Below are 15,887 nucleotides of genomic sequence, written 5' to 3' on the forward strand. Positions count from 1 at the left end.
AAATAGATTACCTCACCATTTTTCTGTTTGCCAATTAAAAAAATCAGTTGTGGACCATAGTCGTATCTAATGTCCAGTAAACTGTTCCTTGTGAAATGTAAACCGCATCAATCATTGGAACAGCTCTGCTCTTTTACTTCAGTCTGGAAACCAGTGATTCCCTGTACATGCAGTCTGATGTAGGATTTAAATGGCCTTTATTTACCACTGCTTCACATTTCTAGTATTTTTATTTAAATCAAATGCAAACTTCAGCTTTTGTATATATATATGTGTGATGGTGACCTTGCTGCTGCTACAGGAAATGTGGGGTATCGTATAAAAATCTACTAAATCCTGGAGCAGGATGCTCCACAGTGAAAATCATCCCAGTAAAAGAAAACATTGAGTCGTTGCTTGTTTCAGTCTGCCATCTAGTGGCACAGATGAAAACACACACAGGATCTCTAAGGGTCCAAGAGGCCATAAGTATGAAACTAATAATGTTCAAAATAATTTCAATTTTCTTTAAAGTTTTTTGTGTTCCTTCTGAAATAATAGACAGAAGGTAAAAGGTATGTGTAAAAAAATGATAAATAAATAAAATAAAAGGCAGCTGTGTACATTTTTAAAGTAATAACTATGTAACACTATCATTTGAATTGTAAAAGTATTTCATAGGCTGTACATGAATATATATATGAAAATTATATATATATATATATATATATATATATATATATATATATATATATATATATATATATATATATTTCTACATTTTAGAATAACAGATTCAATAAAACCAAAAACTCATACCAAACTGTGCAGCGATCAAAGAGTATCAACAAGTCTTCACTATATGGACAAAAGTATAGGGACATCTGCTCATTTGTTGTTTCCCAAATCAAGGGTACTAATAAGAGTTTTTGGGCATTGTTGTGAGGATTTGATTGCAAAACAAAACTGACAAAACTGTGTCATTCATGTCATTAACACAAAAATGTTATTCATGTGTGTTTTTAATGGCCTATGTTTTTTACTTTCATACAGGCTTATGTCCTATTATACTTGTAGAGCAATGGGTGCACCATGAAGCAGCTGAACCTCCTAATTCAAAGGGGTCTCCAGGTAATTATGAGTGTATGGTATTTTAACAGGTACAAAGTGGTCTTTCTCACCAAGCAGAGAATCAAACATGATTCACAAACTCTTACTTAGTACCAGCCTACATTAAATGAGAGGAATATGTTAAGTATTAATGTTGGTAAAACACTGTTATGTATGTTTTAGTGCCCTGTTTTTTTCCCTGGCTCATAAGTGGTTGCTTCAGGGTGTTCTCTGGATACTGTTGGATATAAAGTGTATTTAACAAGAAGAAGTGGTCCTCAGCACCATGCAGATAATTAAGCTCAGGTTTTTCATCGTCAGTTTACAAACTGATACAAGCTGATAAAACATTGTAGGGCATATTTGAATGTTTTACTTTCAATAATTGTCAAGTTGTGACAAAAAGCCCTGATAGCATATCAGTTAACTACAGACAGGCAAGAGATAAGGTTTAAAAATGAAAGAGGAAAGGCGTTTGCCCTGAGAGTGGCCCTGGAAGGAAACCACAGCTTTCCTTCTGACTGTTGTTGCTAAGACTAGTCTAGTAAGCAGCACAGTGGTTTTACTTTCGGTGTGAACACACTGCATCTAACGGAACAGACAGACGGCAGGAATTCCAGCTCTTGACCAGCTCTTATTTCTAACGGTAATGGTGGTGGTGGTCTTTTGTGGGACCATCTTGTTTTCTTCTATCTTCATCCAGTTCTAAGATGCTACATTCAGGTTCTGGTAGGTATTTCATGCACAACATCCATATACTAGTGTGCATTACATCCCAGTGGAAAGACTTTGACACACTATGTATTTGTCATCTGGAAATAGAGGAATATGTAAAACTAAACTGCAGACTGTGATCAGTTTTTTATGCATGCTCATATTTGGCTTATTCAGACTGCAGCCAAACCCTTATTAATGTTAATGGTAAATAAAAAAGCATGTGCATTACATCTTTCCAGAATTAGCATCTAGCAGCATAAGCCCTATGGGCTTGTTTATGGCATCTTTAGCATGTGGTGCATCACCACCATAACAATATCAAAAATATGTATTAATATTTGATAAACAATGGTTCCTTTTCAACAGTACAGTACTTTTTAACAGTTACACCCAAATAATTAATCATTAATAATAATTAATTAAGTAGTTTAATAATTAATATTAATACAACTAATAATTCACAATGATAAGAAACCAACAAGGCATGGAAAATAGCGATTCATTAGGCAGACCTGTCATGCTTTGACTTCTGTACAAAATTGAGATGATGATACTGTATATGGTAAATTTGTAAAAGTTGAGCATGCCTGCAAAACCTCACCCCTGACCTAATGTTGCATCAGTGTTGCAAACTTGCAGAAAACACATATCCAAGATCCCCTGCTGTGTGGGCTTTAATAGCGTCAGATTTAGTAACTATTCCAAGCTTCATAAAGTGCACTACAAGAATCCACCTCCAGACAAAATAAAACCTTAACTCTTAATGCACTGTGTATACAATAAAACAGGACACTCTGGGGCAGTCTCGCATGACTCTAAGGCCATCATGCCCAATGCCAAGCACCAAGCATATTATTAATCCCTTAACTTTGGGATTTTAGCTTGGATATTAACACTAAAATGAAGCCCCCCGTGACCACAGTTTGAACTGGTCTGGACTTTAGCAAAACCATGCATAATCTGAATGTGAGTAAGTGGGAGGGTGAGAGAGAGAAAGACGAACAGGAATATGTAATAGGTCACAGATGTTAGAGGGAGGGTTAGTGTGGGAGGAGGTTATTTTAGAGGTTGCCAGGAATCATTAACTTCTCTAAAATGACACACTTCTTTGTATTTTGCAAGAATATACTCCCGGCTTTCAGGTGTTTCATTATTTTATAACTGCATGTAATGGCACACGCTAAAGACAAGTACTGTGGAATAACAATTATTTATTTATTTTTAACCATTATTAACAATTATTTATTTATTTTTGATTATTTATTGCTTTTTGACAAAATTAGGAGGTAGAGCAAGCCAGACCACTCTCCTCCCTGAAACTCTGCTATTTTAGCCAAATGTTGTAAGTGGTGATAAGCGTATGCAGAGATTTGTCATTAGAGATCTCCCAGTGATCTTATGTTTTTTTGTTGTTGCTTTAGATTTTAGAGTTAAGATTAACTCTACTGGTTTATAAGCTGATTAAACAAATCAGGTGTGTTGGGAGCTGGGAAAGCATTAAAATGTGCATGGCATGGTGCCTCCAGGCCCAGGGTTGAGAAATACTGCTGTATGCCATTAAATGAACCTGGAGCAAGTTTTATGAAACTATATTTGTAAGAAACAATGTGTTTGATTTTTGGAAATTCATGGAATAGTCTAAAAATGCCTTATAATGTAAGACTCACAGTCTTCATAATAAAGACATTAGTGGCCCATTGGGTTGGTGTTAAGAGTTTAAAGAAGGGTTAGGAGTCATATTACCCCTCAGTCTTGAACAAGCCAGGTTTATAGTCCTAATTGTTTAGTGGTTTAATAATTCAGTATAACATCATTACAATAACAGAAAGTCTTGGGTATTGAGTAGAGAAAGACTGCTTTTACATGCTGCGAATGCCAGCATGTAAACGCACTCAGTCATTCAGAATGCAAATAAAACCTGCTTAAATACAGATGGCAAGATGTTTTTTTCTTTCAGTTTGAAGGTGTCATTTGTTCTTTCACTTCCCTATGACCCTACCCTATTCTGTTTGCCATAGGCCAGACGTTGTCTTCTGCTGTCTGATGGGCTGTACGGCAATCTTTGATCTCAGTGTGAAGAAACGTACTGTGGCAGGAAGTTCACTTTTACACCCATGACAGAAACATCTCTCTGAGTTGCAGCATTTCAACATCTGTAAGTAAGGAAATGGAATCTACATTTTCATGTTTTTTCTCATGAGTTAAAACGTATGAGGTTCAGTTTGTCTTTTTGGAGATAAAATGTAGATGTAGTTCTTTTTTTGTCCAATATTTTAAGTAAAAGATACAGCAGAAGGTCATGGGACCACATACAAAACATAGATAACAGCTTTTCTTTCCTTTCTTAACTGAAAAAAAGGGTTTGTTAGTATGACAAACTATATTTTGAGTTTATCATTCCTGGCTATGTGTTTTTTCTGTTTATGTGTTGGTCAAATTCTTAGCTTTAGTTTTCAGCCCATGTTTAACCATTTAACTGAATTTACCAAATCAGTGTGGTGTTTCTATTTTGCATTGCACATCTCATTGTTATACAACGGAAATATTACATTTCATGTGATTCATTAAACGCAGACATTACAGGAATGTAATAGGCGTGTTCTGATCATCTGAGGGCATCTGCAACATGCATGTTTCGCACATGGAATGATTGGCTAATTTGTTTGACTTTGTTTTACTTAAACATAAAAAAGGTTGTAAAATCTGAATATTAAAAACAAAAGATAGGTGATTGTGTTTTACTAACCTAAATGTATATTCATAAGATTATCAGGACATCTTAATTTAACCTTAAAAGTACAAAACCCTGTAGCCTTTCATTGTTATCAGTACTATTGTATTGAGCGCTAGACAGACTTCAAAGGCCATGAACTTGTTTTCTTTTAACGTCACAAAAGTATATCTTCCCCTGCATTTGACGCACACACACACACGCACACACACACACACACACGTACTCATGTATTGTTGCTGTGAATGGACCAATAGAAATGCTCCCAAATGACTTGGAATAAAACCTTTTTACACTGCAGTGATAGATGTAACAGTGTACACAGTTAGCGTTTAAACTCAAAAATCAGAACAAGCAAAGAAACTGCTTAATGTCTGTCTAATCAACATCATATTTCTTTGTACATTCACTTTCACCAGCAGTAATTTTCTACACTTCAAACTGTGTTTATATGAGTAAGATTGTTATGCTTCATCAGATTTCTCAGAAAGGAAGGAAATCTAGCCATGGCTTTCTGGGGAAAAAAGACAGGAAAATAATTATGAAGCTAAACAGGCAATCTGACCTTATATGGCAGTCTCACCTCCTGCTTACACATACTAATTGTTGGTCACAGTATTTAACATCACTTTTTTTCACACATTTTGCAACCTACTCTAGGCTTTAAGGGGATTTCCACTGCACTGTAGTAGCATGTTATTGATTTACACTGCAGATCTCTTTGGTTATACATGAAACATTATTTTCCAAAAAATAATATTATTTATTAGATTTTTTTATACAAAGGAATTTACAAGAATGTTAAAAAAATGGTGGGTGGGTATTTGCAGTAAGCAGTAGAAATTATCTATCTGAAATCTAACATTACTATTCTACTGAACATTGAGAACCTGACATGAAAACATGGTACCATGGTTCAATATCAATAATTCTGACCATTGGCCCATTTTTTTACTTAGATAAAAAATCATTAGATATGAAAACACCAATTTTACAATATTAACTTTTTTTTTCATACAGTTAATGTCATACATATCACTGCTGTCACAAAAACATTATACCAGCAAAGTGGGAGATATATTACACATTACGGAAAAAACCTTGAATGGAAGTCAATGTAAAATGATTTCATTCCAGGTGATTTTGGCATTTCTGTTGGTCCATTCATCATGAAATTTAGAAAGAACATTAAGGACAGCTGCCGGATTTAAGTTATTTCAAAAACAGGGGAAAAAACAAGGATATGTATAACAATATAATCAATTTTACCGGATTTTAATAACAAAAATGTGGTTAATTTGTAATGAAAAGAGAAGCAGAATTTAAAATTGTTTTTTTTTTGCTTTCTGCCTTTCAGTCTCCTCTCCATACTTCCACTTTTGATTGAGCAAGGGTGTCACAGTATAGTTTCACTTCAGTATCTGTACTTTATCTGAAACTGTGTGGATTTTAAGACTGTGTTGCACAGTGTTGTGAAAAATAAACTTATTAAACAAATAGCAATGACACTGGGGTGGCACAGTGGTGCTGTGGTGCAAATAGCATGTGTAGCACACAGCTCCAGAGGCCTGGGGTTGGGAGGTTTGGCCTGTGATGAACTGGGTGTGTTCTGTCCTTGTGGGTTTCCTGCTAGTGATCAAAATCACTAGTGTTGACGGTGCTAAATTGCTCATTGATGTCTGTGTGTGTTGTCCTGTCCGGGGGTATTTTCGCCTTGTGCCAGATATATATATACATTCGGTTATTGATGACAGGGCTGTGGATCGGATACCGGTTGCTGCTGGATAAGCTGTTGTTGTTGGGCCCTTTAGCAAGGCTTTTAAACCCCTGGGCACCGCAGCGATGACTGCCCACTGCTTCAGGCTGCCCATGTGTTCACTGTTATTGTGTGAGTTTGATCGCTAGTGTGTATGTGTATGTGTATGTGTTCACTGCACGGATTAACTACAGGCAAAGGCCAAATCTGCCTCAAACACAAATAGTGAATATGGTTACCTTTACCTCAAATCAATATCATGATTAGTTGAACAAGTGCAGTTTTATCACAGCCTTTATTTTCTCAACATTATTGCGGTGTGTTCAGAAAGTGTTTGGCAGTCCAGGCATGTGTGTTTGTGTGTGCGCATGGAGAGTGAGACAGAGAGAGTGAGAGAGAGAGAGAGATTGAGAGAGAGAGAATTGATAATTAAGCTCTATTAGTGTTCAATGGGCCTGTGGCTGAGTGTGTCACAAGGACGCTGGTTGAATCGTGATTTGACACATGACATGACACATGTCTTTTCCTCAGATGCTTTAGTTTTGTGTACAATGAGGAATTTGTGGAGGGCAAACAGCTCTACTTTTTCTTATCTGTTAAGTTAATCCAATAGTCCTAAACATCACCTAGGACTGTGACATTTTAGGAACTGGAATCTGGTGTTCACTATATGGACAAAAGTATTGGGACACCTACTAATTCATTGTTTCTTGTATTAAAAAGTGTGTATCCTGCTTTTGTCTGTCTCTTCTGTGCAGGAAATACATTCTAATAAATTTTGTAGCAGTGTTCTGAATATTTGATTACATTTAGCAAGGTCAGGATGTTGGATGATAACACCTGGCATTATGCATGGCGCCAAAAGCTTGAGGTTTATCTTGGCAGTACTCCTCTGCAGGGACTAGACAAACTGTGTGTGCATTTGTACAACTGTGTTAGCAATAGGTACAACTTGCAGAATGCATTTATTAGAAGTGATGGCCATGATCATTCGGACATACAGTTAATTAGCAAAGAATCACACCTCATTAAGTAAACAAGCAATAACTATGGTCTGTTTTTGTTTTTTATTAGGAAATGCATCAGGCAATGAGTCTACAGATCCTGCTCGTGCTGCTGTTTGCAGGATATGGTAAGACTGAACAAGACAGTTTATTCCTCTATGGGCAGTATATCCATACTCTAATGTATGGTGTGAGTAGTCATTTATGTTAAGTCCACAACAGAAGAGTGAGCTAGGTTTCAGTGTTTCTTTAGTAAAGCCCTTAAAACTGACGATGCTTAAATGATTATTTGCCTGGTTAAAAGGTTCTTCACATTGATTGAAAACATATCTGTAGATGGTTCTATGTAGTATAACAGTGCTTATCACAGGACCAAAAGTATACTGGTGAATTGGTGAAAGTGTCATGGGCCATCTTAAAACCTACAGGACATAGTAACAAGTATTTGCTGTTAACGTCTTGGTGCCAGATATCACAGGACCCCTTCAGAGGTTTGGTGGAGGCCATGATTCGATGGGTTAGACTAGGTTTGTTAGTTTTGGTGGCACAAGGGGCATACAGCATTAGGCAGGAAGTTTTATATTATGGCTGATCTGTGTATTTCACAAATAAGGGTTGCATTGTTGTTATGAGGCAAACCACCCAGTGCTACAGTACATAGAACCCTGTTTGCTTAGAGTGTAAAAAAGTAATGAATGCTACAAATAATTTAGGCTTTTAAAAACATTTTATTATTAAAGTTTGATTTTACCTTATGTGTCTGATATCTGTGTTTGCACTAGCCTACTGCCAGGAGGAATGTGTTAAAATATCAGTGTCTACATGTGATGACTGCATTAAGTCTGGGCCAGGATGCGTCTGGTGCCAGGACTTGGTGAGTATTTTGTTAAAGGCCTGTTTAGGCAGCAAAGGCTCTTACATTAAATGTACAAATCTAAAAGGGGGGAAAAAACCACCTTAAATTAAATCTCAAATTAAAGATAAATCGCTGTTGGTGTAAGACCAGTTCTACCAGAAGATCTACTCATAAGACAGGAGAGCAGTAAAGCATAAATGTAATCCTGACACATAATGAGTTGGTAGCAATGTTATCAAGTTAAAACTGTGGGTTCGATAGATAAAGTCTTTGGCATAGGCTGCATCATCAGCCCAGGTCTTGCGACACTGGGACAAAGGGGGGCAGGTGGAAGAGCCTACCCCAAACTGGTGGCAGTGGGGGGCAAGAAGGCAGAGACATGACGTCACTTTGAAAACAGCAAAAAATGCATGCAATTAGAGGCCTTTTAACGCAGGTGGAGGCTGGTGATTGGCTGAAGAAATGTGACGCTGCATTAGAGTCTCCTGGTGGAACGGTCTTAAAAATAAAAATTAAAAAGGAGCTGCAAAGGGTTATTTGAACAATGTCATAGAAACATGTTAACAAAGGACATTTACACAATGCAAAGGCCCCACAGTGTATTAGTTTAAGAAACTAGATCCTTCACAGTTTTCTCTATTAAAAGGCTCCTTACCATCCACTGAAAAGAGCCCTTGAGCATCATTCAAAAAACCTTTTTGGTACATTTTAAGAATATAGTAGTTCTATGAGTTTACATGTGGTTAAGGCTGTTAAGGTGATGCCATTTTTAGTCTACATTCTTTTTTAGTCTTTATACCTATGATGTAAAGTACTGTAGAAATCAAACCTATGAACACAAACTCTTCTCCCACAGAATTTCACCAAGCCTGGGGAGCTGGACACAGTACGATGTGACATCAAGAGTGAGCTCCTTAAAAAAGGCTGCCCAGAGGCAAAGTTGGTCTACCCACTCAATGACTTTAAGAAGAACAAAGACAAACCACTGTCTGATGGCAAAGACGGCCAACTCCTTGTCCAGGTCCAGCCACAAGATATCACACTTGAACTAAGACCAGGTATGTTGGATAAGAATAAATGAGAAGGTTTAAAGGTCCACATAACACGGATCTGAATTGTCCTTTCCTTAGAAGAGTTTGATGTGCAAGGTTTAAACGTTGTCTTGATATCAGCATTAATCCAGGATTTTAATAGCGTACACATGCTAATTTGTTACAGTACTTTAAAGCTGTAAAGTTAACATTACTGTGGCTGCTCACACGTCTTTGCTTCACTGAGGCTACTACACTAATGAAAGCAAGTCTGATGATGGCAGTTTTGAAACACTGTGTAGTGTGGTCGTGTGTGGTTTGGGACACAGTCCCGCTAAACTAAAGCGGCAGATGCGGGCGGCATGATATTGGTGGAGCAAGCGGTCAGGGTTGATACTAGATTTTGTGGATAGGAGTAAACCTGTGCCCATGCACAACTCTGCATTTGGTTTGTTTAGATGTCTTTGGTTCGTTTTTGTGTCTGACTATCTGACCAGTGGGCCTTGGTCCTCTTGTTTGGTGCACACCAGTGTGTTCACACTTACAAAGCAGCGTTCACAGCATTAGAGTAAGCGTTCACACTTACGCTGACGAACTGCACTAACGAAGCAATCACACTTGATTATTATTAAACAATTAGGTGTGTTCATTAAGTATCTTGTGGACACTGATGTGCCAATACAATGATTTGAGAGAACTGAGTTGTCCTTATTACTAAGTTCTCCAATTCTATTTTCTCAGGAAAACCCTTCAGTTTTGACCTCACGTTTAAAAGGGCACAGGGCTACCCTGTTGATCTGTACTACCTGATGGATTTGTCCTACTCAATGAATGATGATCTGAAAAATGTGAAAAATCTAGGTAAAGTCCTACTTGAGAAACTAAACGATATCACTGGATCCGCAAGGATAGGTAAGAGGACATGTGACAAAGACATTCAAACTGTCAAACATTTGGTCTAACTCAGTGGTGACATTACACTAACAAACACTAATCAGCTTCGTTCATGCAGGCTTTGGGTCTTTTGTCGATAAGACACTTCTTCCATTTACGGACACAAATGAGGAGAAGCTCAAGAAGCCCTGTCCACCACAAGAACTTGAATGTGAGCCGGCATTTGGCTATAAGCATGTCCTCAGTCTGACAAATGATGGACAACAGTTCATAAAAATGGTCTCTCGGCAGCGCATATCTGGCAACTTGGACACACCAGAAGGAAGTCTGGATGCCATCATGCAAGCTATCACCTGTGAGGTAAAACTCAAAATAATTTTCTTGGACTTAAAGATTCTTGTTTAGCCAAATGAATCAGGAGACTTTCCAGCATGCAATGCACACATTGTATGTACAGTAATGTTGACTTGCAGTAAAGCTGAGGGATCTTCTGCAAATATGCAGGATGAGATTGGCTGGGGGAACAGCACACGTCTGCTGGTGCTGGCCACTGACGCTGGGTTCCACATGGCAGGGGATGGGAAGCTTGCTGGCATTCTAGAACCCAATCAAGAGTCCTGTCAGCTGGACAGAAAAAAGATGTACAGCAAGAGCAATCTTTGGGTATGTCTCATCACTTACAATAAGTTGGACACGGTAGTTTTCTAAACATTTACTGCTCCACCACTTTCTTTAACATGTCTTCTGAAACATGAAGTTGTTTCAAATGAAATTTCTCTTTCAGGACTACCCATCCGTTGGTCAGATAGCCAGAAAGTTGGAGGAGAAAAATATACAGCCAATTTTTGCTGTCACTGAGAAAGTGGCAGACGTTTACAGAGTAAGTGTAATTACTACTGCATTATGCTAAACTTTTCAAAAGTGTACTAAAACAGAACTGGGAAAGGGGAGCTTTTACTGGTCTTACATTAGAGTGACAAAAGCACTGTCTAACAGTGGTTCCTTTTCTAGGAGCTGAGCAAACTGATTCCTAAATCCGATGTTGGAGTACTGAGTGGTGATTCAAACAATGTCGTGAAGTTAATTGTGGATGCCTACAATGTGAGTTTTTCTTTTTTGTTTATGTACAGTGTGTATGCATTAGTGAACAGTGCCAGTGCTCTTTGTAACATGTTTTGTTACTTTAATGAATACTTGCATATATTTCAGTTTTTCCATGTTAAAATCACAGCACTTCTTTTACGCAGCCTCCCTCATTCCAGGGCACCATAATATTTGGGACTTTTGGCTTTACAAGTGCTAATGATTACTCAGGTGTGGTCCATTGCTTTATTAGTGCAGGCAGCTTGCTTATAATTTTCAAAGAATCTTAGAAATAAAAGAAGCTATTATGAGGCTGGAAAACAAGAATACATTTATTAGAAAACTTTCGCATTACCTCCACTGCTGATGGTACAAGAGACTACTATCCACCGAAGACTTCTTAAACAGAAATGCAGATTCGAGTTACAAGACGTAGAGCTGCAGAATTCTGGAAAACAGACTTGCACACAGATAAGACTAAGATTGACCTGTCTCAGAGCTTCATCCTACAGCAAGATAATGATCCCAAATATATTGTAAAGCAACACAGGTGTTTTTAAAGTTAAAAAATGGACAGTTCTGGTCAGTCACCTGATTTAAATTCAATTGATCATGCGTTCCATGGTGAAGAGAAAAATTAAGAGAACAAGGCATTAAAACAAACAAGATCTTAAGATGTCTAAGAATCGCAGACTTTAAGCAATCACTAAATGCAAGATATATGCAACAAAGTGCTAAACCTGACTGCTATATTATACCTTTGCAATGTGCAAAAATGTGTTGTAATTTCAACATGGTGAAACTGAAATATAGGCAAATGCCCTAAAAAAACCTAAATATGTGAACTGTGAAGCAGAAGGGCCTATAAAGGAAAATTGCCCTTAAAATAATGCAATATTAGCACTGCACATATATCAGGGTCCTTAACAGCATCATACAGCAATTTCTGTATTTTGTGGGTGTTATTGTTGACTTATTTATGCTGTTTTCTACAGAAACTGTCTTCCAACATAATTGTGACCCATGATACCCTCCCAGAACATGTATCAGTAACATACACATCTAATTGTGAAGGAGGGCACAAGCCTAGTGATAAGGGAATCTGTAATAATGTCAATATTGGAAAAGAGGTAGGCACATCACACAAAACATAGGCACCAGTAATGAGATGCTATTATTAGGAAACGACTCACTTAATACAGTTTACGTTTATGGTATTATGCTCTACACATCATAAAATATATCCAGACATGATACTTTGCTATGCTTAACTGCTGTGACTATTATTTGTTCTCCAGGTGACATTTAATGTGACAGTGAAAGCATCAAAATGCATAGACCTAAAGACCTTCAACATTGGACCTCTAGGCTTTAATGAAAAACTGACAGTTAGAGTTCAAACACGCTGTAAATGTGAATGCGACAACAACTCAAACAAAGCAGCTGAGCACTGTAATAAACAAGGCAGTGTTGTCTGCGGCACCTGCAGGTACAGGAAGATCACCTTCTGTTGCTCATTTGTTGTCAAAACAGGGATAAACAACAGAGTGAACTAATTATTTGTATTTTACACTCCTGCAATAGCTGCAATCAAGGCTTCTTGGGGCAGCGGTGTGAGTGCAGCGTGGGCCATAAGGACGAGGCTGCACTGAAAGCACAATGCCGTAAAGACAATGGCACTGAATGTGAAGGTCGAGGAGAATGTGAATGTGGGGTGTGTAAGTGTCACCTGACCGAGGGAGGCAACTCTTACTATGGCTCTCACTGCGAATGTGACGACGAACACTGCGAGAAGTACCAGAACAAGCTGTGCGGCGGTAATAATACATATACACACACAAACCAGTGGAAGATTTACAGACAAAGGTTCAAGCTAGTGTTCATGTTGGGTTCTTAAACTCTTCTCAGGTAATGGTGAATGTAAGTGTGGCAAATGCCAGTGCAAAGAGGGCTTTGAGGGAACGGCCTGTCAGTGCAAAAAATCAACAGATGGTTGCCTTACCAGAAGTGGAAGTGTGTGCTATGGACGTGGTGATTGTGTGTGCAACCAGTGTGTTTGCAAGAGAGGATACAAGACTCCCAAATGTGAGACCTGTCACACTTGCCCTCTGCCATGCCAAACATCTGGGTAAGTGGAAGACTGAATGAATAAATTAATGAATGTAACGTTTAAATTACACAAGTAATACAAACTACACCAAAGCCAGTACACAAATTATAGCTCCATACGCTTCATCACTACCATTCAAAAGTTTCACCATTTCAAATCATTAAGAACCAACTTGCTTGTGTTATATGCTCATTCTACAATCTGTTTGTTGATATTCATATTCCCACCCATCAGAAATTGTATTGAATGTCTGGGCTTTCAAAAAGGACCTTTTCAGAAGAACTGTTCAGCATCCTGCTCCCACCTTCAGGCTAAGTTGGAGGACAAACTGCTCAAAAAGGACTGTCGAGTGAAAGACCAAGAGGGCTGCTGGATGTCCTTCACGATGAATGAGCTAGATGGATTTGACAAGTATGATGTCAAAATTCTTAAGGACAGAGGTAAGGGTGAGAAAGTAGTTGACATGTAGAATATGCCAATTGGACAGTCAAGCATATTTCAGCATTAATTATTGCTCCAAATATGAATAGTGAACAGGTAGCTTGGTTATTAACTGTACAGCTTTTACCAATAAAGGCAGTAATGTAACTTACACAATGCTAATTCTGTATCTGTGCTTTATGGAGATAAAGCAGTAAAATAAATACAGTACGTTTGAGCATCTAAGATACATAATTTCATAATCTGGATGCATCCTCTGTATTAGAATGTCCTGAGGGGCCGAATGTGGGTGCGATCGTCGGTGGATCTCTGGCCGCTGTGGCTTTGATTGGACTTCTACTCCTTCTCCTCATTAAGGGTATCATTTATGTGAATGACCTTAAAGAATGGAAGAGGTTTGAGAAGGAGCAGCAACGCCGCCAATGGGCAAAAGTATGTACTGTTTCTCTGTGTATGTTCTTCTATATACTTGCTTTAAACTTTATTAATTAATTGTACACATAGCATCTAAATATGGACTTTGCTAGCTCTGATTCACCTATTGTGTTTCAAATGGATAATTTCAGTGAGCTATCTATTCTCTATCTATTCTACAGAGTGAAAATCCACTTTTCCAAAAAGCAACAACTACTGTTGCAAATCCAACATTCACTGGTGACTCCTAGGCAGTAGTGGAAGCATGGAGGAATCCTGTATAGTGTGACTACTGTAAAGAACTGTACTTTGTTTGTTATGTTTAATATTACCAATACAATCCTTAAGGAGCCCCAGGCAGTCCAGATGTTTGTTCCATCCTCTGAGCTGAGTAATCAGCATTGCATATCACCACCTGAGCCAGGTAATCAACAATAGCTAGTCCATGGTTGCCTCAAGGACTGGATTAAACCCGTGCACTGGGCTTTTTTAGGAATTATTTTAAAGTGTTATGCTAATCTCCTGTCATATTGTCAAGTGTTTTTAACCCTTGTAAACATTTAACTCCAAGTGCCATTTCTGTATGGAACCTGTATCGGACGCACATAGCATTTTTGTTGAGATTTTGTTTGCCTGCTCTTGTATGTCTAAAATGTGTATGTACAATTTAAATAAAAGTATTTTATACCTAAAATAGTTTTTGAAGGATTATACATGTTTTTTTGGACCATACGGCCAAGGAGGGAAAGTTCTGAAGAACATATTTGTAGGTTCTGTTCAAGAGATTTGTAAGTGTTTCCCATTCTGAAGAGTGACATTATGGAGATGTTCTGAGATCTCATTTATCCAAAGAACCCTTTTTTAAATCAAAAGTTGTTTTTTCTACAGCACCACATGAAGGTTTCTACAGAACCATTTCCTGCACCTCTGTTTTTAAGAGCGTAGCTTTCTTATTAGTTACAAAGTAATTCATAGTAGTTGCGTCAATCTTTAATTCAGTCAAAAAGTACACAGGTTCCACATCAGTAAAATACAGTACACCAACACAACTACTGACAATCCTAAGTGAAATGACAGGCGGTAACTGTATTTCTGTGGTATATCCAAATCCACATATCAGTGCACATGAACAGTATGGTGCTAACAAGCATTGAGGATTATGTAAGTGAGGCGGGTGAGGGTCGCTGAGGTGCTGGTGGGCAACACTTGGCCACTCGGAGCCCTGCACTTTCCCTATCTCTCCCCAGGCGGAGCTGGTTAATGAGTGTGAGGATCAGAAGAGGCGCAGCAGAGAAGTGGAGGCTGAAGTTCAGGGAGTGAGACGGCCTGACATTCTGCTACCAAGGAGACACACACACGCATATAGACTGTGCCAGAAGCAGGTAGGAGCATTGTTCATGTGCTTAAGCTGCTGTAGGTAACACTGAGATTAAAGTCAGGGTCTTTTAGTGCTTTGATGTAAACGGATTAGGATGGCTTTGATTGAGCACTGGTGGAAGTCAATGTAGGTCTGAGTAATAATTAGATTGTGACATTACAGGCTTTAGAGCTACAATCTCGGGAGGGTGTGTGTGTGTGTGTGTGTGTGTAAATGCAAGTGTGGCAGGATCAGAGGTTGCAGAGTACCTTGTGAGCCATAAATCAGAAAATGTGATCCATCCTCATTCTGAGCTTTCCCATGCAGTCCTCATAAGCAATGTTATTCACAAGGGAAGCAGTGTGAACTTGCCGCATGAGTTAAGCTGAACAAAAGCTGAGACC

At 38.3% G+C, this 15,887-nt stretch overlaps 2 protein-coding genes across 2 annotated transcripts in view; one reads left to right on the top strand and one right to left on the bottom strand.

Annotated features, from left to right (window-relative positions):
- The window catches only part of adarb1b (adenosine deaminase RNA specific B1b), a 314,934-nt gene that overhangs the window by 293,037 nt on the left and 6,010 nt on the right, over window positions 1-15,887 (bottom strand). The gene's annotated exons all lie outside the window — the stretch shown is intronic.
- Window positions 1,674-14,820, top strand: itgb2 (integrin, beta 2). Its single transcript, XM_072685606.1, has 17 exons — window positions 1,674-1,818; window positions 3,825-3,961; window positions 7,368-7,425; window positions 8,080-8,171; window positions 9,010-9,211; window positions 9,926-10,096; window positions 10,197-10,438; window positions 10,583-10,741; window positions 10,863-10,958; window positions 11,090-11,179; window positions 12,157-12,291; window positions 12,460-12,650; window positions 12,746-12,978; window positions 13,070-13,289; window positions 13,506-13,711; window positions 13,978-14,144; window positions 14,309-14,820. The coding sequence occupies exons 3-17, from the start codon at window positions 7,371-7,373 to the stop codon at window positions 14,375-14,377; spliced, it is 2,328 nt and encodes a 775-aa protein (XP_072541707.1). The 5' UTR covers window positions 1,674-1,818; window positions 3,825-3,961; window positions 7,368-7,370; the 3' UTR covers window positions 14,378-14,820.

Source organism: Salminus brasiliensis, chromosome 8 (genome assembly GCF_030463535.1).
Source record: "Salminus brasiliensis chromosome 8, fSalBra1.hap2, whole genome shotgun sequence".
Classification (NCBI taxonomy): domain Eukaryota; kingdom Metazoa; phylum Chordata; class Actinopteri; order Characiformes; family Bryconidae; genus Salminus; species Salminus brasiliensis.

Bases quoted from the DNA above. Each gene is read 5' to 3' on its own strand.
- itgb2 (XM_072685606.1), top strand. From the start codon at position 7,371: ATGCATCAGGCAATGAGTCTACAGATCCTGCTCGTGCTGCTGTTTGCA. The intron at 12,292-12,459 runs GTAGGCACATCA...TTTGTTCTCCAG, and splicing joins ATGTCAATATTGGAAAAGAG to GTGACATTTAATGTGACAGT. The intron at 13,290-13,505 runs GTAAGTGGAAGA...CCCACCCATCAG, and splicing joins CTGCCATGCCAAACATCTGG to AAATTGTATTGAATGTCTGG.